We start from the raw sequence: 26,620 nt of genomic DNA, 5'->3' as shown, positions 1-26,620 counted from the left end.
GAGATTATGGGGTTCGTAGAGGAGGAAAATGGTTGTTGCAAGGCAACGGGAGCGACGTTTCCCGCTGTGTATCGTAAAATCGAATCGCGGATGTTTAATTTCGCAGGCCGATAAAGGAAAGAGGACGAGCACCGGCGGGATTACACTGGCCATGGGGCAGGTGGCTGGCGAGCTTTATCAACGTTCGTGGTATTAAAATCATTACGCGGTTGGCATTGGTTTGCCTTTGCGGGCTGGACACAGCAATTAGCGCGCGGAAATCAACGCTGTTTGGGGAAACATCGCCGCCAGTTATTCCGTATTAGCCATAAAAACAGCGGGTTGACAAAGGAAAGCGTTTTCGATATTCGTGAGGATATTAATCCACCGACTTCCTATACTACGTTCCCCTTTGAGTCTGCTTCGTTTCGATTTCGTCGATTAAATCCGCCCCGTTCGAAGCGGTTGCACGGCTGGACGGGCGGAACCTGTCAGCAGGGTGTATCGGTTAAATGAAAAATTCCTGGATCGAATCGGAGGTGGTGAATCGCGAAGGATTTCTACCAGCAACCTACGTAATCCTCGTGTTTCCAGGGAAAGCGACGCGAAGACGGAACGAGTGTCCTTTACGATCTTCTAGGGGATCTTCTAAGGGATCGTCGCTTGACTTTTTCCAATGTCTTTGAAAAATTATTGCAGTAGAACATTAAGGCCTAGAGCTTTGAAATTAACAGGGTTTATTTGTGTACTCTTTAGCTATATGTGTAGCATTTTTTGTTAAAAATGATGGAAAATTGCCGGTGTTACCTGCCTGGAGGGTCTCAACGAGAAATAAAAACTCGACAGGATCAACTAGGGCACTTAATATTTCGAGGATTGTATTGAAAATTATGGAAATATATTCCAGGAATGTTGTACTATCGAGCAATAAGAGAAAAGGATAAATTCCTTTTTCTTTCCACACTAGGATTCCTGTTTAACCGCTTAAATGTCCCGCGTTGGGGACCTTAATATTGTAAGATACCATTTCGGAAAGAAATTGCGAATCGGCCATTGCCAATAAATAAAAATTATAAACCGATCAATATTTTCTAGAAGCAAATGGAAAAGTTAGTTTGGGTAACAAAATTGTGTTGCACGGTTCCCAAGGGTAGGTGAAGCGTAAGTTAAGAAAGGCATGAAAGCAGGGTCCTTCACGACCAAAACAGGGTTCTTAGAAATTAATTGAGACCGCCACAAGCGTGAGTTGCTCAATGTTGAAAAGAAAGTTAAATTAGAGTGCGTTTCTGTATTTTCGTTGCGTTAGCTTGGTATTCTTTTTTTAAGTTAAATTAGTTTCATGAGTTCTGCGTTTTTCTTGTTGTCCTATCAATTTTTCGTGTCTGGAAACCGAAAACTGATTCTGTTCTTGTTGTTCTGTCAATTTTTGATGTCCTAAACCGCAGAGTCATTCTATTCTTGTTGTTCTGCCAATTTTTGTTGTCTCGAAAACGAAAACTGATTCTATTCTTCTTGTCCTGTCAATTTTTGGTGTCGCAAAACCGAAAAGTCATTCTGTTCTTGTTGTTCTGTCAATTTTTGGTGTGACGAAACTGAAAATTGATTTTGTTCTTCTTGTCCTGCCAATTTTTGTTGTCTCAGAACCAAGAAGTCATTCTTTTCTTGTTGTTCTGTCAATTTTTGGTGTCTCAAAATAGAAAACTGATTCTGTTCTTCTTGTCCTGTCAATTTTTGGTGTCACAAAACCGAAAAGTTATTCTGTTCTTGTTGTTCTGTCAATTTTTGGTGTGACGAAACTGAAAATTGATTCTGTTCTTCTTGTCCTGCCAATTTTTGGTGTTTCAAAACCGAAAACTGATTCTGTTCTTGTTGTTCTGTCAATTTTTGGTGTGACGAAACTGAAAATTGATTCTGTTCTTCTTGTCCTGCCAATTTTTGGTGTTTCACAACCGAAAACTGATTCTGTTCTTGTTGTTCTGTCAATTTTTGGTGTCTCAAAACCGAAAACTGATTCTGTTCTTGTTGTTCTGCCAATTTTTGTTGTCTCAAAACCAAAAAGTCATTCTGTTCTTGTTGTTCTGTCAATTTTTGGTGTGACGAAACTGAAAATTGATTCTGTTCTTCTTGTCCTGCCAATTTTTGGTGTTTCAAAACCGAAAACTGATTCTGTTCTTGTTGTTCTGTCAATTTTTGGTGTCTCAAAACCGAAAACTGATTCTGTTCTTGTTGTTCTGTCAATTTTTGGTGTGTCGAAACTGAAAATTGATTCTGTTCTTCTTGGCCTGCCAATTTTTGGTGTTTCAAAACCGAAAAGTTATTCTGTTCTTGTTGTCCTGCCAATTTTTGGTGTCTCAAAACCGGAAACTGATTCTGTTCTTGCTGTTCCATCAATATTTGGTGTCACAAAGCTAGTTTTCGCTATCCTACGATGTTTCGAGTATTACATTGAAAATCTGGAAATAAATTTCAAGACTGTTGCACTATCGAGCAGCAAGAGAAAAGGATAAATTCTTTTTCCTGTCCACGCCAGGATCACCGTTTAAACGCTTAAATGTGCCGTGTTATTTGCAGGCGGGCGATATCAGCGTAATAACGCGATAAATAACGGCTCGCAACTTCCGTACGCGTACATACCTACCCGGCCATTCGGCTCTTTATTCCGGCGCACGTCGGTTTATAAACCTTAATTACGTGTCCCCCAGGTTTTGCACGCAGGAAGCGACTCCGAACACCGCCGATGTCGCACTGCTGGCACAGAAGAAACGCGTGTCTCTCCTGTCCGCCGCGACTGGGAAAAAATCGAAATTACACGTACCCGTGGAACGTTCGCGGAACCGATGCCTGGACTCGGGGCCCGGCTACGCGACCAACCGGTTTCTCCGGTCGAAATACGAGCGTGTACCGTTTTAGAAAATTACCCACGAAGCTTCGTTACGTGGCGGGTAGCGAGTCGGCTCGTCACGGCGGGGCGGTCGCGTGCGACCGCCAATTTCTCTGGAACAGGCGGCAGTGACTGCACGACCACGCGAACCGGGATTAAGCAAACCTTCTCGATTTACCTTTCCATCGCCGAGGTTGAATCGTCGCACCCACGCCCTTCGCCTCGCCTCGCCTCTCGGCGATTGCGAGATCGCCGGGGCGAGCGATCTCCGGCATGGAACCGTGATGGTGGCTGATGGTTGTGCTGTCGATCGGTGTCCCGGAAGCGGCTGGAAAATTCCAGACGACGAATTCGAGTGGAGAGATAAAGAGGAGGGCGAAAGGAAGGAGGAGTCGGAGGCGGTGGAACGGAGAGAGAGACGGCGAGGGGTCGGATTCCGCTTGTTCCTGGCCTGCAGCCGCATTATCCAATTTTCCACGGTGCGGCGCGGTGCAATTGCTGCACGCAGAGGCGGATGGCGTGGGCCGGCGTTAGTCGCTCGGTTCCCGCGTCGGAGGAACGCGCTGCTGCCTCCAGCTGGTGCACGCTGCAACCTGCGGTGGAATCGGTAAATCGAGCACGGCGATAAAACCGACAGCGAGTCCGATCACAGCGCGACTTTTTCTCCGCTCGCCGCGACTCCCGCGAAGGTGTAAGCGATACCGCGTTACGTGCCAGCGATAGCGGTCGTAATTGAAATGGAAACTGCGTGATGCGCGAACCGAGCCGCGTGAGGGTTAACGAAGATATCGCGATGACCGGCGTGTAGTAACGGGGGAGTCAGACGTAGAAGGAAGAAAGAAGCGCGTGGAGAGATCGAGAAACGTACGCGGTAGCGTGGGTTGCCTGGTAAATGGAGGTGAACGCTGGTAACATCGACGGCAGAGAAGAAGAGGAAGATAGGTGCCGGTACACGCTTCCTTACCAAGCCGCCCCGCCGAGGTTGGCCTCGGTTTGGAAACACCGACGTATGATTTACGACCACTCCGGCCAGGGAAAAGGGTAAAATACCGATTTCTAAAGATGGCTTATTCCTCCTGTCTTTATTTCTTCTTTTCCTTATTTTTTTATTTTTTTATTATTTTTTAATTTTGTGGTAGCAATCTAAATATGTTATAGGATTTTTAAAGAACGCTTAATCCTGGTGTCTTTATATCTTCTTTTCCTTATCTTTTTATTTTTTTATTATTTTTTAATTTTGTGGTAGCGAATTTATCAGTAATAGGTTGGGACGTCTCCAATCTTGGCAATTTTTGATACGTTATAGGATTTCTGAGGAACGCTTCATTCTTCGTGTCTTTATATCTACTCCTCCTTTTATTTCTTGGAGTGGTGATTTTGTCGATGGGTTGGGTCATCTCGGATCTTGATGATTTTTAATTATGTTGTAGAATTTTTGAAGAACTATTCTTTGTATCCTTATTTTTACTTTCTTTTTTATTGAAATGGTGAACTTGTTAATGGGTTGGTCTGAGTCATATTTGATTATGATGATTTCTAAATATGTTATAGGATTTTTAAAGAACGCTTAATCCTCGTGTCTTTATTTCTTCTTTCCTTATTTTTTTATTTTTTCATTATTTTTTAATTTTGTGGTAGCGAATTTATCAATAATAGGTTGGGACGTCTCCAATCTTGGCGATTTTTGATACGTTATAGGATTTCTGAGGAACGCTTCATTCTTCGTGTCTTTATATCTACCCCCCCTTTTATTTCTTGGAGTGGTGATTTTGTCGATGGGTTGGGTCATCTCGGATCTTGATGATTTTTAATTATGTTGTAGAATTTTTGAAGAACTATTCTTTGTATCCCTATTTTTACTTTCTTTTCTATTGAAGTGGTGAACTTGTTAATGGGTTGCTCTGAGTCACATTTGATTATGATAATTTCTAAATATGTTATAGGTTTTTTAAAGAATGCTTATTTCTTCTTTTTTTTAATTTTATGGTGGTGTACTTGTGAATGTGTTGGGTCACCTCCGAGCCTGGCGATTTTTGATATGTTACAGGATTTCTGGGGAACGTTTATTTTTCGTGTCTTTATATCCACCCTCTTTTTTATTTCTTAGAGTGATGAATTGTTGATGGTTTGAGTCACCTCCGATCTCGATGATTTTTAATTATGTTATCAAATTTTTGGAAGAACCCCTATTTTTCATGTCTGTATTTCAACTGAAAAGAAAAATCCAACAGTAAAGTAATCACAAAGCAAATAAATTGGCTTGCTATATAATAAATATCGCAATCATTATAATATTACATTAAATTTGTCTCGAATATATCTTTTTAGGATTCGAGGAATTCTGTACACTACGTATCAAACTCCCATCCCTGTATGTGCACTTAATTGCACGATTCCAGAATTTTTTCGCTATTATTTTTTAATTTTGTGGTAGCGAATTTATCAATAATAGGTTGGGACGTCTCCAATCTTGGCGATTTTTGATACGTTATAGGATTTCTGAGGAACGCTTCATTCTTCGTGTCTTTATATCTACCCCCCCCTTTTATTTCTTGGAGTGGTGATTTTGTCGATGGGTTGGGTCATCTTGGATCTTGATGATTTTTAATTATGTTGTAGAATTTTTGAAGAATTATTCTTTGTATCCCTATTTTTACTTTCTTTTTTATTGGAGTGGTGTACTTGTTAATGGGTTGATTTTACCACATCCGATTATGATGATTTTTAAATATGTTATAGGAAGAACTATTCTTTGTATCCTTACTTTTACTTTCTTTTTTATTGAAGTGGTGAACTTATTAATGGGTTGGTCTGAGTCATATTTGATTATGATGATTTCTAAATATGTTATAGGATTTTTAAAGAACGCTTAATCCTCGTGTCTTTATTTCTTCTTTCCTTATTTTTTTATTTTTTTATTATTTTTTAATTTTGTGGTAGCGAATTTATCAATAATAGGTTGGGACGTCTCCAATCTTGGCAATTTTTGATACGTTATAGGATTTCTGAGGAACGCTTCGTTCTTCGTGTCTTTATATCTACACCCCCTTTTATTTCTTAGAGTGATGAATTGTTGATGGTTTGAGTCACCTCCGATCTCGATGATTTTTAATTATGTTATCAAATTTTTAGAAGAGCCCTTATTTTTCATGTCTGTATTTCAACTGAAAAGAAAAATCCAACAGTAAAGTAATCACAAAGCAAATAAATTGGCTTGTTATATAATAAATATCGCAATCATTATAATATTACATTAAATTTGTCTCGAATATATCTTTTTAGGATTCGAGGAATTCTGTACACTACGTATCAAACTCCCATCCCTGTATGTGCACTTAATTGCACGATTCCAGAATTTTTTCGCAAACATCTTCAAATTCGACCGACCATAATCGACAGAGAAAAAGTAAATTAACCCATAACACTGTCCTTTGTATTTTTCATTATATTTAACACGTGGATCCACAATAAAAATTTCCATTACACTTAAGATACAATGAACAATCAAACACGATATAAAGAAAAAGAAAATATTCCTCGATCTATTTGTATTATTCAAATTCTCAAAAAATAGTCGATGCGAATCAAACATCTCGAATTCAAAGAATCAGTACCCGTCACGGGGGTGTCAATCAATGCGTTAAAAATCGACAAATTCACTCTTCTATTTCTTTGCTCGCGTTCTTCTTTCATGGCGATTGAAGGAATTTCCAATCGCTGCGAGTTAACGAGCTATAGCGCAAAGTCGGCCAATCTACCTGCCACGCAGCCCCCGCTACATTTCGTCTTTATCGACGAAATTTCACTGGGCGGAGTTGATGGAGTAAAGGGAGAATGGGGCGTTGTATTACGGTTGCGACTTAAATCGAGCTCGCTCGGAACCCCCGGTGCTTTATGCTCTCCTCGATACGTGACCCTGTACCGTATGATCTGCGATCCGCGCGGCGTTCCCGTCATTAAAGCCCGGCCATTTTACCCCATCGAGTTCCTCGGAAATTCCTCCGCCCGAATAAAGTCCCGGTGAACACGTGAACGGGCATCGTTACGAGGCGTTAATGGCGCTTGTAGATCGGTCGATAAAGGTAAACGCCGTGTCCTGATCCCGGCGCGACAGGGTGCCCGACACCTTTGGTGGCCGGTGCCGTTCGCAAATGCGAAACCTGTCGCAGGAACCGGCCAATAAAAAGGGAGACCGGGGTCTCTGAATGGCCGGCAAGGTTAATGCGATTGGATGATTAGGTCGATTAGCAAATTGGCTGGCGACGTGTAGGACATTGGGATAAATGAGGATATGTCTATGCTGGGAACATGGCACTGCTGCAAATTGATGGCAAGGGATCGAACGACAGCCCCGATGTCGTCGCTGATATATTATGAGACATGGTTTTCGATAGGCGGGCGAACGTGCGCGTGTCAGCTTGCCAATTAACGCCACCCTTTGCCGAGGTGCACCGAAGAGGTGCCAGTGATCCGGTCGCTGCGAAAATTCCTCATTTTTTCCGTTCGAAATCGGCGGCCGATAAGTCTCGAATTTCGCGAATAGTTCGCGTCGATTGACGGAATTTTTATAGGAACTTTTAAAAAAGTTTAGCGGCAGATCACTGGGAATCGGTAGCTGTCGGTTCTCGAGTGACCTAATCGCTACGAAAATTACTCTTTTCTTTAGGAAAAATCATCGATCGATAAATCTTGAAATTCGCGAATCGTTCGCGTCGATTGACGGAATTTTTATGGGAACTTTTAAAAAATTTTAGCGGCAGATCACTGTGAATCGGTAGCTGTCGGTTCTCGAGTGACCTAATCGCTACGAAAATTACTCTTTTCTTTAGGAAAAATCATCGATCGATAAATCTTGAATTTGGCGAATCCTTTGCGTCGATTGACAGAATTTTTGTGAGAATTTTTAAAAAAATTTTAGCGGAGATCACTCTGAATCGCAGCTATCTATTTCCCAAGTGACCTAATCGCTTTGAAAATCCCGTTTCTCTTTAGGAAAAATTATCGATCGATAAGTCTTGCATGTGGCGAATCATTCGCGCCAATTGATGGAATTTTCGTAGCAATTTTTAAAAAATTTTTGCAACAGATCACTCTGAATCGCAGCTATCTATTTCCCAAGTGACCTAATCGCTTTGAAAATCCCGCTTCTTTTCTACAAAACTCGTCAGACGATAAATCTCCAATTTCGCGAATCTCTCGCAATGATTAAAATTTTAGCGGCAGATCACTGGGAATCGGTAGCTGTCGGTTCTCGAGTGACCTAATCGCTACGAAAATTACTCTTTTCTTTAGGAAAAATCATCGATCGATAAATCTTGAAATTCGCGAATCGTTCGCGTCGATTGACGGAATTTTCGTAGGAATTTTTAAAAAATGTTTACAACAGATCACTCTGAATCGCAGCTATCTATTTCCCAAGTGACCTAATCGCTACGAAAATTCTGCTCCTTTTTGATAAAAATCATCGACCAATAAGTCTCCAATTTCGCGAATCGTTCGCATCAACTGACCGAATTTTGGCGGGAACCCGGAAAACAAATTTCACCAGAATTAATCGATAGGAGAACAGAGTAGATCCCATTTCACCTATCGCCTTCTCGGTGCAAGACAACCGGCACTTGAACGTGTCCCGATTTATTGGCCCCGTATCGTCTGTAAAAACAAATACGAGATGCACGTCGATGCGTCATGGCGAACGTGGGCCGCGACTTCCGGCGTGGGCGTCGAAGGTGTAGCCGAGATCCGAGACACGTGGGTTAGCCGGAGAACAAGCGTCGCGTGGCACACGAACTTTTCCTCTTCTGATTATTTTCTACCTACTATCTCTCGAAGATACATACATTTGTATCTCGTTAGACGCTGCGACGTCCTCCAACCGGTGTCTCGTTAAGTCCATTCCGCGTTAGAACGTGACTTGGAAGGTCGGATTCTCCGGTTTCAGCGACGTAATAGTCGGAGAATCTAGTTACTTGACTGTTAACGACGTCTAAATATTTCTCAGGGGCGATTCGTTAAAACCAAGCGTCTTACCATCGCGAGTCTTCGGGCGGAAGCTGAAGTTTGCCACGGTGATTGAAACGGTTTCCGAGATAACTGTATTGGAACCCGGATCTCAATATACAGGTAACCCTCCTGTAACACGGTAGATTGGTTCCTAGGAAATACCGTGTTGTGTGAAACCGTGTTGTATGAGACCCAGAGCCAGTACAAAAAGGGGAGTTACGTTTCTAAACTAAAACAAATTTTAAACAAATTTTACTAAAAACAAATTTTTTTTTTAATTCTACATAAACAACTTAATTTTTATTAAAAATATAAATGTATGTGCAACACAAAACAAAAATATTATTTTAATTTAATAAATTTCTTCGACGTCACTGCTCATACAGAAGTACAGTGTTGTACAAAGGTTTTAGCAATTTTCTTATCGTATTAGAGCGAAACCGTGTTATAGAATCTCGTGTTGAAGGAGGGTTCCCGCAATTTATGAATCGTGTTATAGGATGCCGCGTTGTAGGAAGGCTACCTGTACAACACGGGTTCTAGCAACAAGGCTACGTTGGAAAAATACAAATCGGCGGAGAGGAGAAAACAAAACTGCAACTAAAACTGCAACTGACTGAACTGAAAACAAGATTTATTAGGATTTATTTTAATTTTATCAATTTTTATATTTATAAATTTACAATATCCTTATTATTTTAGAGACCCTGATCATTTTAAAATAGCAAATTCGTACTGAAACTGTCTTTTCGCAAATTTTGTGGGTGCTTATATAATGTTAGTTTTTGGTAGGGTGAAGATGACCATTGGTCCTTAGCGAAAGTGGGAATGAGTCAATTGTTTTTGGTCTCTGAAATTGGTCTGCGTTTATCAGCCAGGTCCTTCTAGTGACTAAGAGCCAACGAATCGTTACTCATCCAACTCTCCCTGTGTACTTGGCACATTTTTCGCGATTTTTCTGATCGCGTATACACGCGAACTCTATACCTAAAACGTAATATGAACATTTTAATACAAATATGAAATCGTTAAATTTCTCGTTAACAACGAATTGTCTGAAACGTGAATTTACAGTAGCAGCGAAGAAATCGATGAGCATTCAGAAGTTTGCATAAATTTTAATTATCGCAACGCGTTATTATTACGATATTATTAAAAAATATTTCGAAGCATCGCGAGTTTGAATTTTAATTTGAGACGTGCCATTATTTGCGCGCAAAAAGGAGGAAAGAAAATACGGACAACGTTATTACGTTGATTACGTGTACGCTGAAGACGAGGTATTTCGGATAAAATATCTCGCATGATTTTGAAATTATTATTTATCGAAATAAAGCTCCGGAACCGGAACCGATGCAGACACGAATCGTTTTACTTCCCTTCTCATCGCAAAGGGTTACAACGTCGTTTCTATTCTTCTCTCTTGGGATAAACTCTCGTACAAAGGTTATTGACACTAGAACTACCGATCTTTAATGGGTACCTAAGTATAACGTGCACAGGTTATAGTAATTTCAGCGGTACGATGAATATGAGCGAATATATCGATTACAGTTCTTTCTTAACCCTTTACACTCGACGATTTTTTGGCTAGAGAAGAATAAGAATTCAAAGATTCCCTACTAAAAACCTGGCGATACTTTTTTTAGCAGTAAATAAAGAATTGTATAATACTAAAATTGTAGAATTATTTGATTTCGATGCCTCGTACACTGCTACATTACATTAACCCTTTGCAGGGTGACGCCATCCAAATAAAGACTCCTCTCGCATATAAGCACCTAGAAAATTTGCGAAAGGCTAGATTTTTCCTCTCCACCGACTTGTATTTTTCCAACGTAGCCTTGTTGCTAGATCCCGTATTTTATATCGAAATCCGGGTTCCAACAGAGTTATACTTCGCGCAATTTATATCTTCGACGATTTTTCCCGTTCTTTGAAACTTCCAAGTTTCGAAATCCGCGTTACAAGTTCTAAATCCCGGTTTTCTCCGCGTCAGGATTTTCTCCCCGTGATCTGTCCGAGCTTTCCGTTTTTCCTCCCGGAAAACTGCGTTGTTTACAACGTCATCCCGCGATCCGTACCTTTGTTCCCCGGCTTTGTACCACGGGACGTCCGTGAAACGAACGATACTTGCTGGAAACTTTGCCGGTTCTCTTCTTACCCTGACGCGGATGTAACAGCGCAAGAAGTGTATCATTCGCGAAATTTCCAGCGTATCTCGACGAATTACGTCGAATAACGTGAACGTAACTGAATAACATCGGCCGCATGCAGCTCTGTCGCGAAATAAAACGCGCCAGCTCGCGATTCATCGAAAAATGGCCGGCGGGGTTGAAATGAAAAATAAAGCAAAAATAAGCGAGAAAAAGAGAGGAATGCATAGAAACAAAGTTAAAAAATAGCCGGGATCGATGCGCGAACGAAATAACCGGGAAACGTGACGATAATCGGGGAATGTTAACCGTTTGAGTGCCACGGGTCATTATTGTTTCCCAATCGATATTTGCCAAGCGGCGCGATAGCGCTTGTCATATTCCGTGTCCAAAAATGCCGAGCGGCGCGATAGCGCTTCTCATATTCCGCGTTCACCAACCGAGCGCGCTGATTGTCAGCTTCGCAACTCAGAGCGCTGGCACTTTTGGACACAAAATAGAAGAAGCGCGATCGCGCCGCTTGGCACTCAAACGGTTAAAGAGGAAGTCAAACCAGGGAAGCCACTAGGCGTCGTAAAGGAATAAAAGAAAACGAGGAAGGGTTGTGTTGTGATCATGTTGGGCCTGTTTTGTTTTGGTCGGTCTAGGCTCTTGTGGTTCCTACTGGTAGTATAGTGTTTCTATGGTGCTGGCCTGTTGGTATCTCTCCTTGGTCGTTGTTCTATGACATGGACAGCAGGTAGAAGGATGACAGGACAAGGAAGGGGTGCGTTTCGTCCCGGGCCTGCTAGTGGACTCGACAGCGAGGCTTTCTTCTAGCAGGCCCCGCCTTAGACAGGGATACTTTAATAACAAAATATTTCTTTTTGTAAAAGTTGCTTCTTATATAATAATTAGGGTTAATTATAACCGTTTCTATTATTTTTCCGAGAAAATAACTGCGCATTTTATTACGCACTTTTAACATATATACAAGAAAATTCTTCGGCACTCAAACAGTTAACGATTTTTTTCGAACGAAATTTTTTTTTCTTTGTATTGTACATTTTTAATAAAAAAACAGCTTGTTTACTATGAAAATCGCGAATTCGCATAAATGAGATGATTGCACACCGTGCGTGCAGCTCGCTCCTCAGAAAATTTTTATTGCGAGAAGCGAATTAGGACACAATGTGTGCAATGTAAGGTAAAATAAAAATACATTTATTCCAAAAATAGTTAGATAATATAAAATCGTTACTCGGTTGTTTCGGGTAAAGAGGTACAGATTGGTGGAAATAAATTTCTTAATTATTCACGGATAAAAATGGGTCAAAGAAAAGAAAAAACTTATTATCTTAAGATAATACGTAGATAATACCTGCGCAGGCTTAAGATAATAAGTTTCGTTTAGGCGGTATGAATAGAAGGCGATACTATCGCTGTTGGTGATAGATTTGAAAAATGGAATTAGGTATATGGGTTCCTGTATTGATATTTTCTAAAAATGTAGATTTCGAAAATCGAAACAAAATGTTTTGTTTTTTTTTTGGCACGCAACAAAACCAATGCCAAATTTTATTTTTCTGTACTTCACGGATACTATTAATTCAAAAAAAGTCTTATCTCGACGACTACTTTACTCAGAATAACTGATAAATGCTCATTATTATTATTGCACACACCGGTCTTATAGCCTCGGAAATCAATTGCATACCCGGTGTGCAATCGGTCTCGAATGGGTTAAGGGAAGTCGAAGATTAGTAGGGACTTGCGAGAAAGTCCTCGAGCCCCCTTCAATTAGGAATCCATCCATTGGCGAGGATGAGAACGTTGGTCGCTACAGTTGTAAAAAATACAATATCTCATTGGCATTCGGAACTCTCCTTTATTCGCGATCGAAAGTACTTCGCCCACACGGTGGAGACGGGTCACACCCGTTTAATTTCGCGGTTTCTCTTCTTTCCTCCCCTCTCCGCGGGTTAGGTTAGGTCCCACCCGACGGGTCACGCCCGTTTAATTTCGCGGTTTCTCTTCTGTCCTGCCCTCTCCTCGAGTTAGGTTAGGTCCCCGAGCACCATCGCGGTCTTCTTCGACCCACGTGCCTTCGTTTGTCCTCGTTAGTCCGGCATTTGTCCCCTGCTCGGTTCACCCGAAATCCCCGCGAAGAATGGCCCCGCGGGTCGATCGAGTGCTCGCTGGCCGATTGTTTCTCCATCGGGCTGGCTCTAATTGCGGAAACGCGATTAGCGCGAGTAAATAACCGGGCCACCGGTGCGGTTTCTAATTAATTCTCGGCTGGTCGTTATCGCCGGCCAGCGAGTCGTCGCCGATTTTACGCGGCGGGCCCTGTAATGAGCTTCGTCGACAGATTGGAGGCTCCGATGCCGGCGATGGTTCGCGTAATTAATCGAAGCTGCTTTCCTGCCTCTGGCCGGTGTTTCTCGATATCGCGCAGGGCAATCGAATCGATACAGGCGAGGTAATGGAATACACGCGCGAGGAATTTGAGGAAGGGGCCCGAGGACGGGAGAAGATAGCGCGGGCCGATTTCGCGCACGCGACCGGAGACGGGAAAAATGGTATAGGACGAGGTTAAACACGGAAAAGGAAGAGGGAGAGAGGAGTGGCCGATCGAAGGATGGATTGTTCGCAGGGGTAAAAGAGGGACGTGGTCGATGAGCTCGTGCCAACTCTCGTGGCTTCCCTTTGAACCGTCAAGCAGTTACTTCCGGTACCGCGATCATAGATCCGTCGTCGCGCGTTTCATTCGATTCGGTGACCGTTCCTCCGTTAACGTCACCTCATTTCCTTCCCTAGCTTGTTCGAGCACGGTCCACCTACTCGATATTCGATCGAGAGTGATTCGTTCCTGGAGATCGCCTCGACTCTGGGGATCTCGAACAGGAAGTTGAATATCTTAAGCGACGTGGCAGCGGGTTCTATCGAATCTTCGTGGCCGTGGCCGCCATGCCGGAAGCCCTAGGGACGCGTGGCGTCCGCTGGCCGGTCGCCAGGGACCGGAAGGGACGCTCGAAGATAGATTTACTCGCGATTCGAGCAGAGTCCGACTTCGTGTTCCGAGGAAATGCGATTTCGTCGCGGTTGCAGCGAGATCTAGACCAGAAACGACCCGATTCTCTGGCTGTTCCAGGAAAATTCTTTAATCCGATGGAATTTCGCGTGCTTGCAGAGTCAGTGACGAGGTGACGACGACGACCACGAGCACGACGGAGACACACGACGAAGAAACGAATCGACCAATCATGGCTAAAAGCGCCGAGAGGCTACCCGGTACCTCCACCAGGCTGAGGACCAGAGACGACGGCTGCTGCTCGGTGAATTTCCTGAAATACGTTCTGCACATCTACAACGTGGTGTTATTCGTAAGTAATGTGCAGTCACGTAGCTGATACGGATGTACGGTTATATCGAGCGAAACGCGAGAGGGACGGTGCATTGTCAGCGTCGAGGGGGTAAACCATTTACATTTTCGCTCGGCTCGGCTGGCGTTTACAATCGGCCACGTTCTCTGTAACGATGTCGTTTCGCCCTCGTGAACGCCCACTCTTAATTGTTATTGCCGCGACCTCGCGTCGCGCACCCTTCCGCGAGGGTGAAATCAACCGCGAGCCGATTCGGGGGTGAGAGGAGGTGAGGATTCGCTAGCGAGAAGATTCGCGAATTGCACCTCTGCTATATTATTATATTGCTCCCGATCTTCGATATAGATGAAAACAACAACGAATAGGGTAGAGTGAGAATTGTTTCCCAACAAAATTTTCCATACTCGTCGCTGTCCTCGCGTTTTCACTTTTCCACGCGAATGAAATCAATCGTGTGTCAATCTTGGGGCGAGAGAAGATTCGCGAATTGCACTTTCGCTTTTCGACTATATAATCCTCCTATCTTCGGCACAGGTGATACCAACCGCGAATAGAATGGGGTAATACTCGTTTCTCAAAAAAAAAAATTACCAAATTCGTCTCTGTCCTCGTGTTTTCACCCTTCCACGTAAATGAAGTCAGTCGTGTGTCAATCCAGGGGCGAGAGGAATGCTAGAGAGAAGATTAGCGAATTGCACTTCCACTCTTCGACTATACTATCCTTCGATCTTTGGAATAGATAAAACCAACCCCGAGTAGAGTAGCGCGATCCTCGTTTCCCGAAAAAATTCGCTAAACTCGTCTCTGTCCTCGCGTTTTCACTCTTCCACGCGGATGAAGTCAGTCATGTGTCAATCCAGGGGTGAGAGGTCGCTAACCAGTAAATTCGCGAATTGCACCTCTAACCTCTGACTATACTACGCCCCGATCTTCTGCATAGATGAAACCAACCCCAAGTAGGGTAGCGCGATCCTCGTTTCCCGAAAAAATTCGCTAAACTCGTCTCTGTCCTCGCGTTTTCACTCTTCCACGCGGATGAAGTCAGTCGTGTGTCAATCCAGGGGTGAGAGGTCGCTAACCAGTAAATTCGCGAATTGCACCTCTAACCTGTGACTATATTACTCCCCCATCTTCGTCATAGATAACACCAACCGCGAGTAGAGTGGCATGGTACTCGTTTCCCCAAAAAATTCGCTAAACTCGTCTCTGTCCTCGCGTTTTCACTCTTCCACGCGGATGAACTCAGTCGTGTGTCAATCCAGGGGTGAGAGGTCCGCTAGCCAGAAGATTCGCGAATTGCACCTCTAACCTGTGACTATATTACTCCCCCATCTTCGTCATAGATAACACCAACCGTGAGTAGAGTGGCATGGTACTCGTTTCCCCAAAAAATTCGCTAAACTCGTCTCTGTCCTCTCATTTTCACCCTTCCACGCGGATGAAACAGCCACGAGTCTATTCTGCTCTAGCAAATGAAGGTCTGACCCAACGCTCGTTCGTCGGAAAGATATTAACGAAACGGGGCTGTACGCGTGAGAGACACCAAGTGTGAGTTTTTGGAGAAGGAAAGTGGTCGTGAAAATATAACGAGGTAATTTTCACGCGGACCACACAGGGGAGGTTTGGCCGAGCGGCTGCGCGAAGGCTGTAAACAGTCGGCGGAACATCGTGACCCACCGTGATACATGCCATAAAATGCTAATGAGGTTGGCGTGTGGAGGTGCAGCCGCGGGCCGGAAAGGAAAGCGTCGAAAGGCGGCGAGGAATCGCAAAAAGAGCAAGCGGACGCGGATCGATCGGTAGCCCTCGCCGCGGTACATCGCAATTTAATGCATAAAATGTCGACGCCTCGTCGAGGAACGGGCCCCGGCGAGAACGTCCACGAGATGAAAAATAAGCAAGGAACTTGCCCCAGCCTTGTACCCTGTTATTGCCGCCACCTCCTCCCATCAACGCTCATTTTTCATAATTTTATCCGTCCACTGCTGCCTCGTCCCTCCCTCTCTCTACCATGGATCTCTTGTCCTTTATGCTACTTTGTCAAAATCTTGCCAATACCGATCATCCTTTCAATTGGAGTCAACGAAAGTGATACTGGACGGAGGCTGTCAGAGCTCTCGTCATACTGTCAATAATCGATGAAAATTGACGAAGAAAAGTCAATAAAAGCAATATCGGAGCCCTAGTTTGATCAGTCACAAAGGATCGAAATTATTAGGTGTTGGGATTAAATACATTGTATATATATATACATATATATGGAGGAAAGGAATAAGTACGGTCCTGAAAGAATGTCAAGAGTGTTTAAGCTTAGAACGAAAGTGACCGCGTGCAAGAGGGTCGAATGTAAGGGATGTTTATGACAGAGCAGAATGTGATAAACGAGTGGAAGTCTACGAATGCTTATTCGTCCGAGTGTTTAGGATATGTGACCTACCGATTGAGAAACATTTTGTGGGTATGAAAGAAGACAGAATGCAAGGGTTTAAATAAGAGTGCAAGAATGCGGAAGAGGCAGCGTGTCTTAAAGTCAGGAAGAGTATGTGGTTTAGAGTCAGATATATCAAAATGTGTTTTAAAGTCAGTCATAGAGTTATTGAGAGATAACGAGTGAGAGTCAGCCGAGAGTTATTAGCGAGTAGAATAAGTTAATAAGTTTTAGCTTAAAATAAGTCATTTTCATATTTACGTCACTGCTTATTCTGTTGCCTGCCCAAGATTCCTACATATGTAACGAAAAAGTATATTGCTCGGTAATTTATCTAGGGATATGTTTTGATTGGCAAATATACGGAATAAAGGATGTCGTTAACCCAATATATTTTATTTACGAGCGAAAGAGACTTAAGAGTAAAGATACAAGCTAAAAGATTAAACTAATTTCGCGACCCAGACTCGCACGTCAACTCTTCGAACTATCACTGACTCGACTCTTACTGGGATTATGGGTAGAAAGAAATAACTATCGTTATTTTATAATTATCTTTATTCTCTCCTGAGGAAGGTATATCTCAAGTATTCTGACTGTTCGCGTAGAGAGTCAAAGCTAGAGTGAAGAAAAAGGAATTTAATCTTCCTGAGAGATTAATTTTTGTTCATTCGATACGTTAAGACGTATCTTATTTTCAACAACTCTCTTCCAAACTTCGCGTATACTCTCACTCTCGCAATTCCTACATTTATTTGAATGTTAACGACACAGTGGTCCTATCACGACTGACTACTGATTGTCTAATAACCTCCGATTGGCTATCATTTGTGTACGATGGATGGTTGTTTTCTTCTTCCAACATTGGGAATTCATCCACGTTTCAAAATTGTCGCGATGATCGTCACGCTGTTCAACATTCGTCCTGTCAGTGTCCAATGAGAGCGGATGACCTACGACAGCTACGCTGGAATTTGCTCGAATGTCAAGGAACTCTAGCCCTGAACGCGAGAGTGATCAATCTCGAGCGATCGAGGCTATCAAGGGTGCTTGGTCGCGCAGATTGCAAAATCGTCGCGATGATCGTTCTATCGCTCACCGTGATGATCTCCGTGATGACCGTGGTACCGTTCTGGCAATAAGCCGTGGACGCAGGCCGATCCAGTGGAATGGCTGACTTTAGCGTAATACCCCTGTAATAAGGCTCGATAATACAGGGATAATACGAGAATAACCTGTCGGGAAGAATGGCGCAACAATGCCGGTCGCTTAACGCGTGCGTTCGCTCGCATTGATTGCATTGGCAAGTGCAGTCACCCTGGCCAGGCCGAAGTCGCTGGATTATTCGCGTGGTGGAGCTGTTTCCATCGTTGAGGCACGTAATCGTCGGATTCCTTGGCGACGATCTTCCTCGTTGGCAGAAATTTGCCTACCTCCTCGCATAGCTCTCCGGTTAGAGGTGTGTTCGCGCGCACGCTAGGCGAATAGCGAATGAGCGTACAGGGTGAACGCTGAAACGTCGATCTGCCGATCGCTGCCTGGATCGCTGGCGGATTTCTCGTTGCAGGAAAGTCCGACGACGCTAGTTGTAAACTATTCGCGGTCGAAGTTGAAGCGAACTCTGCTCGAGGCACGAGCCGGTTCTACCCGGATGACTTGGCCGCTTGTTAGACCAACGAGCGCAGAATAGCCGGCTAAACTGGCGAGGAGGCTTTGGAGAATCGAGCGATTAATAGATAGGGTGAGGCTTGTTATTACACGGCTAAGATTTATTAGCTATGATAGAGAGACGGAGAGAACGATACGGCTACTTTCTCCGGCTCCCCTAACCGGTGTCAATTCGTTGATCAATCGTCCTGTCGATGATTCGGTTATTCGATTAGGTCAGTCGCGATGGACCCGACGACGGTCAAAGAGTAAGAGTATTCTGCACGTGTATAGTACGTACGTCTAGATAGGTTCACCTCGACATTCACGGAATCGATCGCAACTTTGTCACAGTTACGTGATTGGCATGCGACCTGTGATCGATTACCTGGCTAACCGAGCGCGCACCCGTGTGGAGCATACCACGCGGAGCAAGATCACTGCAATTTGGACGACTGGCATACCACCGTGAAAGTTTGCAGCCGGCAGAGATTGCCGGTTACCCGTGAGAAGGCTTAATTATACAGTTAGAGCGGAGATCGTCGACTGAGCCGCTAATTACCGATTAATAATGGCACGACGCGTTCGAGCCTGGCCGTTCGTCGCCGCTCTCGTTGCGGCCTTTCACGTCGCGCTTCAATGTCTTCCTTCTGTTCTACATAATAATGCGCATAATAATCCGCATAATAACGTACGAGTCGTATCCCACCGACAGGAACGTAGAGAGGCGCGAAACGAAAGGGGTCCCGCTATTTTGTTTCCCATTGTTCCGACGCGGTGCGTGCCCGAGCGCGCTTACATGCATGCATATCCCGGGGAGGTCTGCTGAAAAGTTTATTCGTCGAGGGTGCTCGCAGTCCGCTGAATGGCTAACTCTTTTACCCTTGCCGTTTTTTCCCAGGATTAACTCGTTCGAGGTAATCTTGTTCCTATTTGGATCCGGATTAACCCGGACAAGCAAAACGTCGAGGTCGTTTTCTCTTAAATTTTAATACGGTTGAGGTAAACTCAAGAGCGATTTATTCGTTATTGTGCATAAGATCGAGGGAGAAAAGGAAAAAGGAAGATGGTGAAGCAGGGTTCTAAGGTATCTGGTGCTGTTTGCTTGGTCCTCCGCGAGCTGCCGCAAGGAAAAATAGAAAAAAAACATGGCCACCCCGCGAAATTTAAATTATTTACCATAATTCTGACATTTTCATTCCGTCTAAGTATTTCCGCCATTTTAGTCGATGAATCCTCGAAGAATCGAACTTCGTTGCAATTTCAACGGGAAAAATGGAAAGGAAATCGTCTGCGTGGAAGAAAATGGCTGCCGCGAAGATCCTCTTAGCAGTTCCTTAAGCGGAATTAATTTTAACGATGGCTTATAAGGAATATCGAGGCACTCTTGCCTGATGCAGAGGGTTGGCTCGCGCGATAAAACGCGATTATCCCACCGCGTGCCCCAATCGCGTTACGGCTGCTCGTTATATTTATAATTCGCGCGTTCCACGCGACTCGTTTAAGTCGTATCTCCGCGAATTGCGCGTTAAATATTACGCGTTTAACGTGGCCGAAACAACGGAACGGAATTGGACAGAGTCGCCGAGGTTGTCCGGGAGTTAATTTTCCAGTTAGCGTGAAACGTTCTGGAACTCGATCGTTTAGGATCATCGGCGTGCACGGTAAATTGTACGGGGAGGGGAGATTTCGAGGCAACTCGTTCGTCGATCGGAAAAATTCGCCCGTGATTGAAAAAGTTTGGAATGTTATGGAAAAGGAAAGAACCGAATTGCAAATGGAGAAGAAATTTAATTAAATTAAATTGTTTCGGTTTAATTGAAGCAAACGTTTAATCACGAGTAACGAGCGGCAGATTGGAATTTAAATTTGAATTCAAATATGAATAGAGATAGCCTCGTTATGGAATTATTTCGTGGCCATTTCGAGAACGATTCGAGGTTATTTAAAGAGCTTTTTGAGAACCTAACCTAACTTCTTCGGGGATCCTGTCACGTATGTGTACGTTCAGTTCTTTTAAAATTATAACTATTATAAGCGAGAAGGAAATTAGGAAACGAAAATCATCGCTAATACCGATTTATTTTACTTTATAATCACTGCTTGGAAATCACTATAACACTAATTTTTATAAAATTGTTTCCCGAAGAGGTTATGTTCTATTGTTACATGATACAGTTTCTTGGGCCAGAATTGTCGGAATTTAAATTTTCAAATAACAGTTAATCGTATAAATAGTATTGTTCGAAACTTAACCATTTGAGTGTAGCGAAGCGCCATGGCGCTTCTCTTGTGCCCAAAATGCGTAAAAGCGCAATGGCGCTGCTGTTTGTTAATATAATTTTCGCATTAATTGAAATTATTTCGTAGCCATTTTTAGAACGATTCGAGGTTATTTAAAGAGCTTTTTGAGAACCTAACCTAACCTAACCTCTTCGGGGATACTGTCACGTATGTGAACGTACAATTTTTTCTAAATTACAGTTATTATAAGGGAAAAGAAAATCTTGTCGAATATCATCGCTAATACCGATTTATTCTACTTTATAATCACTGCTTTGAAATCACTATACACTAATTTTTTAAAAATTGTTTCCCGAAGAGGTTATGTTCTATTGTTACATGATATATTTTCTTGGGCCAGAATTGCCGGAATTTAAATTTTCAAATAACAGTTTATCGTATAAATAGCATTCTTCAAAACTTAACCATTTGAACTGCAATTGATATTAATACAAATGCCCTCGGTTAATGCGAAAATTGTATTAACAGACAGCAGCGCCATCGCGCTTCTCTTGTCTTGTACTAAAACTGCGTAGAAGCGCAATGGCGCTGCTGTTTGTCAATATAATTTTCATATTAATCGAAGGCATTTGTATTCGTATCAATTTTTTTTCGGTTTTTATTAATATAATTCAATTGTGATTTAAGTAAGATAAAAATATTAGCCCGATGGCAATTTATTTTTTATTTTTATTTCGATGCTATAGAGAAGGAATGGTTAGTAAGCAAAAATGCTACAGGAAGGCTATCAAGTTAATAAATAAGATAATAAGTTAATGAGTAAGAAGCTTTCTTTAGAAAAATTGCCAGAGTGAAACTTGCGACAGTATGAGGTATGCAGCAAGAGAAATGGTAATGGGATTAAACGTTCCAACTTAATTTGCGCTGTATGTAAAAAAGGAATCCATGGAATTTGTGCAGCAAAACTCTTTTGTAATAACTGAGAATAAAAACTATCTTTTTTGGTAAATATTACTTTTTATATAATAATTAGGGTAAATTATAACCGTTTCTATTATTTTCCGAGAAAATAACTGTGCATTTTATTCCACACTTTTAATCCTTTGTACTCGAGAGGCGCCTCTCAGTCGCCATTTGATAAAATTTCGAACGTCGATATTAATTAATATGTCAAATTTAAGATAATATAACGGTATGAGAGGTATCGAACTCACATAATTCTACGTGTTAATTATTATAGATTTTTTATTTACTGTTTAAAAAAAATATCTTTCAACTCCTATCCTTTTTTTAGTCAAAAAATCGTCGAGTGCAAAGTGTTAACATATATACAAGAAAATTCTTCAGCACTCAAATGGTTAATAAAGAATGATCGAAAATTGTCATCCGGTCCATCCAGAGCCGATGTTGAATGAATAAATAACACGTGCTATTTTCGAATTTCTACATAATGTACTTGGAGCCTATTCACCATAGAAATTGCCGAGACGAGATAATAGCCTCTCAATAGAAATCAGCGTGTCACACATAGACGCACACGTAGCACTATTAACAAACGTGTTAATTCGCTTCCGCGACAGAAGTGCTAATACCCAGTGAGAGAAACAAAACTCGACTTTGGTCTACTTACAACCAATCGGCGCTACGCTTTCCTGTAATTCGTCTGGAAAATATGGCAGAAATGGAGCACGAAACGCGAATTTCCGGCGGAAGATACCGAACGAGACGTGTCCCGTCCGATTTGCTTTGCGTAAATAAAAAAAAATGGGAAAGGGAGATAAAGAAAAAGAGGAAAGGGAAAGGAGAGCGGAGCGCAATTGCACGACGGAGCGGAGGATTGAAGCGAGTCGCTCTAAACGAACGAAACGACCGTCATCCGGCTTATTTCTCGGTCGAGAACGAGTCCGGTGACCGCCCGGAGGTAATGGCTGTCCGCTCGGACGTATACCACGGGACACCTAGTGCATTCCCCGGAGTACTTGCGTTTCCGTGCAGGCAGGGCGCGTACACGCGCGCGACAGCGCAGCAACGCACGTAGACGCGCGCGTGCATGCCGGTGCATCGTCCGGCGACAGATCGCACTTGACGCGTTTGTCGATCGCGAAACAATGGCAAACTGCACGCTCCGTTCCGCTCCGAGTCTCTTCCGTGCTGCCCGCACGCTCGTTCGCCGAATTATCCGTGTCGGTACCAACTTACCTACTTCTCACTTCGACTAACGCGACTGTAACCAGATTTTCACCATCCCTGGACATCCTCGACCGTCGAAAATGAATTTCTGCTTGATGGAAAAGGTCAATTGAAAATTCAGATGAAAGTACACTTTTCGCGAAGACACGCGTGGCTAATTTATCGTATCGTTATCATATTAATTATGGCGAGAAGAAGCTTCAGAGTTTTTGAACGTGATATGTGCGAATTACACTGATTATGAGTAGTATTAATAGTATAGTATTAGTGAAAGGGAAGTTACGGTGCGACGCTGACGTTTCACTTAACTCACTAGCGCCACCACGGCCCGTAACTCCGATGAACGTCAATATGGTACATATATTGATTTATTGTCCAATTTTAATGATATATCCATACGATTTTCTCCTTATTACATGCACCACACGTCGTTTTAAATATTTACCGTACATATTTCATGTTATTACATTGTTGAATGTAGAAAATGTAAACGTTTGAACCGTTTGATATACGAGTCTAAATGAAGCGAAACGGAGCAACTTTCTCGGAGGAAATTTTTCCTTGATTCATTTGAAAAAATGAAGAGCCCCACGTGGATGTTTGAAAGCTCGAGGAAACGGAGAGATAAATGTTTAAATAACGGAGGAGTTCTTCGAACGTGGTCTCGTGTCTCGAAGGGCAGAGGAGAGCACGTGAGCTGCAGGCGAGGCACGACGTGATACGTAATTATTCTAATTTCATACGACTGTAGCTGCAGAGGGATTTACGTGTCTCGTCTAGATTGAATCTAGGTATATTCCGGGAGCGGACATGGGCCAGTTTCACGCTCGGAATCGCGCGACCACGATCTTTGCGCGACCGGCGAGAACGGTCCCGTGATGGAATCTCGTTCTGAGTAGCTAAAAGCTTTGTTTCGCTGTGAAGGAGGATAGGTATCGAGATTCGAGTACTCGAGTGTCATCGCTGAGCTTTGAACAAATTAATCGGTATTAACTGTGCTATGAAAATAGTGGTCACCACTTAAAGGTTAATACTCTTAAATACGTGTAGCTTTTCACACACTTCCAGATGAAGTAACTCATTACATGAAATGCCATGAGCAATAATCTTCGTTCCATCCACCACATAATTATCCTGATTGCTAGTTGTCTAAATAGATGACAACGTTGCCATAAATCGCGGATTCTCTAGATTAATATCAGAGGACTAGGTGAGGTATACCGACTTAGGATTTTTTAATTGTTCTCTGGATTTATTTATCTTTTGGCCTTTAGTATGGATATGTAGACCCTGTTAGATTGTTGTGACATAGACCAAAGTTGGTGTAGGTAAATTTTTTCGTATCTTTCACACATTCTGTATAGTGGAAATATAATAATAGATTTAGTTATCCAATTAAAGTTGACTCATACTGATTTAGAATTTTTTGATAGTTCTCTGGATTTATTTATCTTTTGGTCTTTGGTATGGATATATAGACCCTGTTAGGCTGTTGTAAAATAGCCCAAAGTTGGTAATGGTACATTTTTTCGTATCTTTCACACATTCTGTATAGTGGAAATATAATAATAGATTTAGTTATCCAATTAAAGTTGACTCATACTGATTTAGAATTTTTTGATAGTTCTCTGGATTTATTTATCTTTTGGTCTTTGGTATGGATATATAGACCCTGTTAGGCTGTTGTAAAATAGCCCAAAGTTGGTAATGGTACATTTTTTCGTATCTTTCACACATTCTGTATAGTGGAAATATAATAATAGATTTAGTTATCCAATTAAAGTTGACTCATACTGATTTAGAATTTTTTGATAGTTCTCTGGATTTATTTATCTTTTGGTCTTTGGTATGGATATATAGACCCTGTTAGGCTGTTGTAAAATAGCCCAAAGTTGGTAATGGTACATTTTTTCGTATCTTTCACACGTTCTGTATAGAGGAAATATAATAATAGGTTTGGTTATCCAATTAAAGTTGACTCGTACCGATTTAGGATATTTTAATAGTTCTCTGGATTTATTTATCTTTTGGTCTTTAGTATGGATATAAAGACCCCGTTGTAAGACTTTTGTAAAATAGTCCAAAGTTGATGTAGGTAAATGTTTTCGTATAATAATAGCTTTTGCTATTCGATTAAAGTAAAGCACAATTAAAGTTGACTCGTATTAAGTCTCGACTGTAAAGCGTCTCGTTAAAACCTCTGATAGGGTCTCTTCCAAAGCTTTTAGGCTCATTTGAAGCTAACAGACATTAGACTACGCAGCTTTTAATCCTTTTAATCCTTCGGATGTGTTCCTATTAGTTAGAGTGATCTGTGTCAAGGTAGAGAATAACGGAGCTGTGCTAGCCAACCTATAATATTGGGAATGACTCACTGCCATTTTGGAAAATCAAGTAGTACGTTATCTTTTAATTGTCTAACTATGAAGCTTCGAATAAACAAATTTTATTCTTTAATTTTAATTGTTCCATCACGTAGAATCACCCTTTCCTTGCTTGCATTATCGATACTGGGTCACCCTGTGTAGAAAGCAGAGGGTTCACCAAGAATTTGCGAGAAACCTCGAACCTGTTTGATTCCCTTTAGTGGTGAATGCGTAAACGGTGGTCGCCACAGAGTTAAGAAGGTCAAGGTATGCTTCCTCCGACTTACTAAAACTCGGCAATCTTCATCGGAGAAGCTTCGTCGTTGCCTCAAAGGTCATCCGACGGCTTCATCGCTGCGCAATGGCGCGTTACGCGAAATGGCCACGAGTGGCGCATTTTCACGCTCTTGCAATCCGAGTGAACGTCGAGAGGACATCGTGAAACGATCCGAGCCGCTCGTCACGTTTTGATGCTTCTCTACGATCGGCGCGAGAAGAGTAAACTCGCGGGAGTAGAACGATCATACTTGACACGTTGTAAATAAGGGAGCAGCTATCCTCGCGCAGAGATCTTCTCGGTTCTTATGCTAATGGCTGCCACCTCCGCGGCCCGCTCTCTCGCCCAACACGCTTCGAACCGATTAATGCCGGTCGCTCCGCTCAGCGGAGATCTATCGTGCAACACGCGAGTCCGTGTAATACCTTCGTGGCCTTTCGATCAACGCGGCTACTGGCCGGGATCGATGGATCCTCGAGTCGATAAACTCGGACGGAATGTCACGCGCGCTCGTCGATGTCTGCCAACCTCCCCAACATGGCATTCCGCGACTCCAATGTCTAGTCTGCGCGAAATTTCGCTGGAATTTGGGTAGATTATTCGCACTTACCAAACGGGGACTGGTAACGCAGCTCAATTATCGCTCAAGATTTACAAAATTTCGAGGGAGTATGGTGATTTTCGATATCATGAGGGATCGAATCAAAATGGTGGTGACATACGGTAGAAGATCGTGATGGAAGGGATGAAATTGGTGGCAGAATATTTATTGGATTACCGTAAAGCATTTGCTAGAGATAATCGTATTAAAGAATCCAGCGAACATAATTTGCAGCATTCCACGATTCTCTTATTCATCGTCGCGAAATTTCGCTGGAATTTGGGCAGGTTATTCGCACTTACTGAACGGGAGCTGGTAACACAGCTCAATTATCGCTGAAAATTTACAAAATTTCGTAGGATTATGAAGGTCTTCGACATCCTGAAGGATCGAATCAAAATGGTGGTGACACCTAGTAAAAGATCACGGTCAAAGGGATGAAATCGACGGCAGAATGTTTGTTGGATTACCGTAAAGCATTTG

General features: G+C 42.6%; 1 protein-coding gene across 1 annotated transcript in view; it reads left to right on the top strand.

The window, feature by feature from the left end:
- Positions 1 to 3,333: 3,333 nt before the first annotated feature.
- LOC108547464 (uncharacterized) overlaps positions 3,334 to 26,620 on the top strand; it is a gene marked incomplete at its 3' end in the record, with an annotated part of 36,179 nt that continues 12,892 nt past the window's right edge. Inside the window, exons 1-2 of the mRNA XM_017899995.1 lie at positions 3,334 to 3,901; positions 14,192 to 14,384. Of these exons, the coding sequence (XP_017755484.1) occupies positions 3,753 to 3,901; positions 14,192 to 14,384 (342 nt within the window). The remainder of the gene's footprint in view (positions 3,902 to 14,191; positions 14,385 to 26,620) is intronic.

This window comes from Eufriesea mexicana, unplaced genomic scaffold, assembly GCF_001483705.2.
Source record: "Eufriesea mexicana isolate 0111107269 unplaced genomic scaffold, ASM148370v2 scaffold1046, whole genome shotgun sequence".
NCBI classification, from domain to species: domain Eukaryota; kingdom Metazoa; phylum Arthropoda; class Insecta; order Hymenoptera; family Apidae; genus Eufriesea; species Eufriesea mexicana.
The sequence above is the reverse complement of the archived record's forward strand: the minus strand, read 5'-3'. Positions and strand labels throughout refer to the sequence as shown.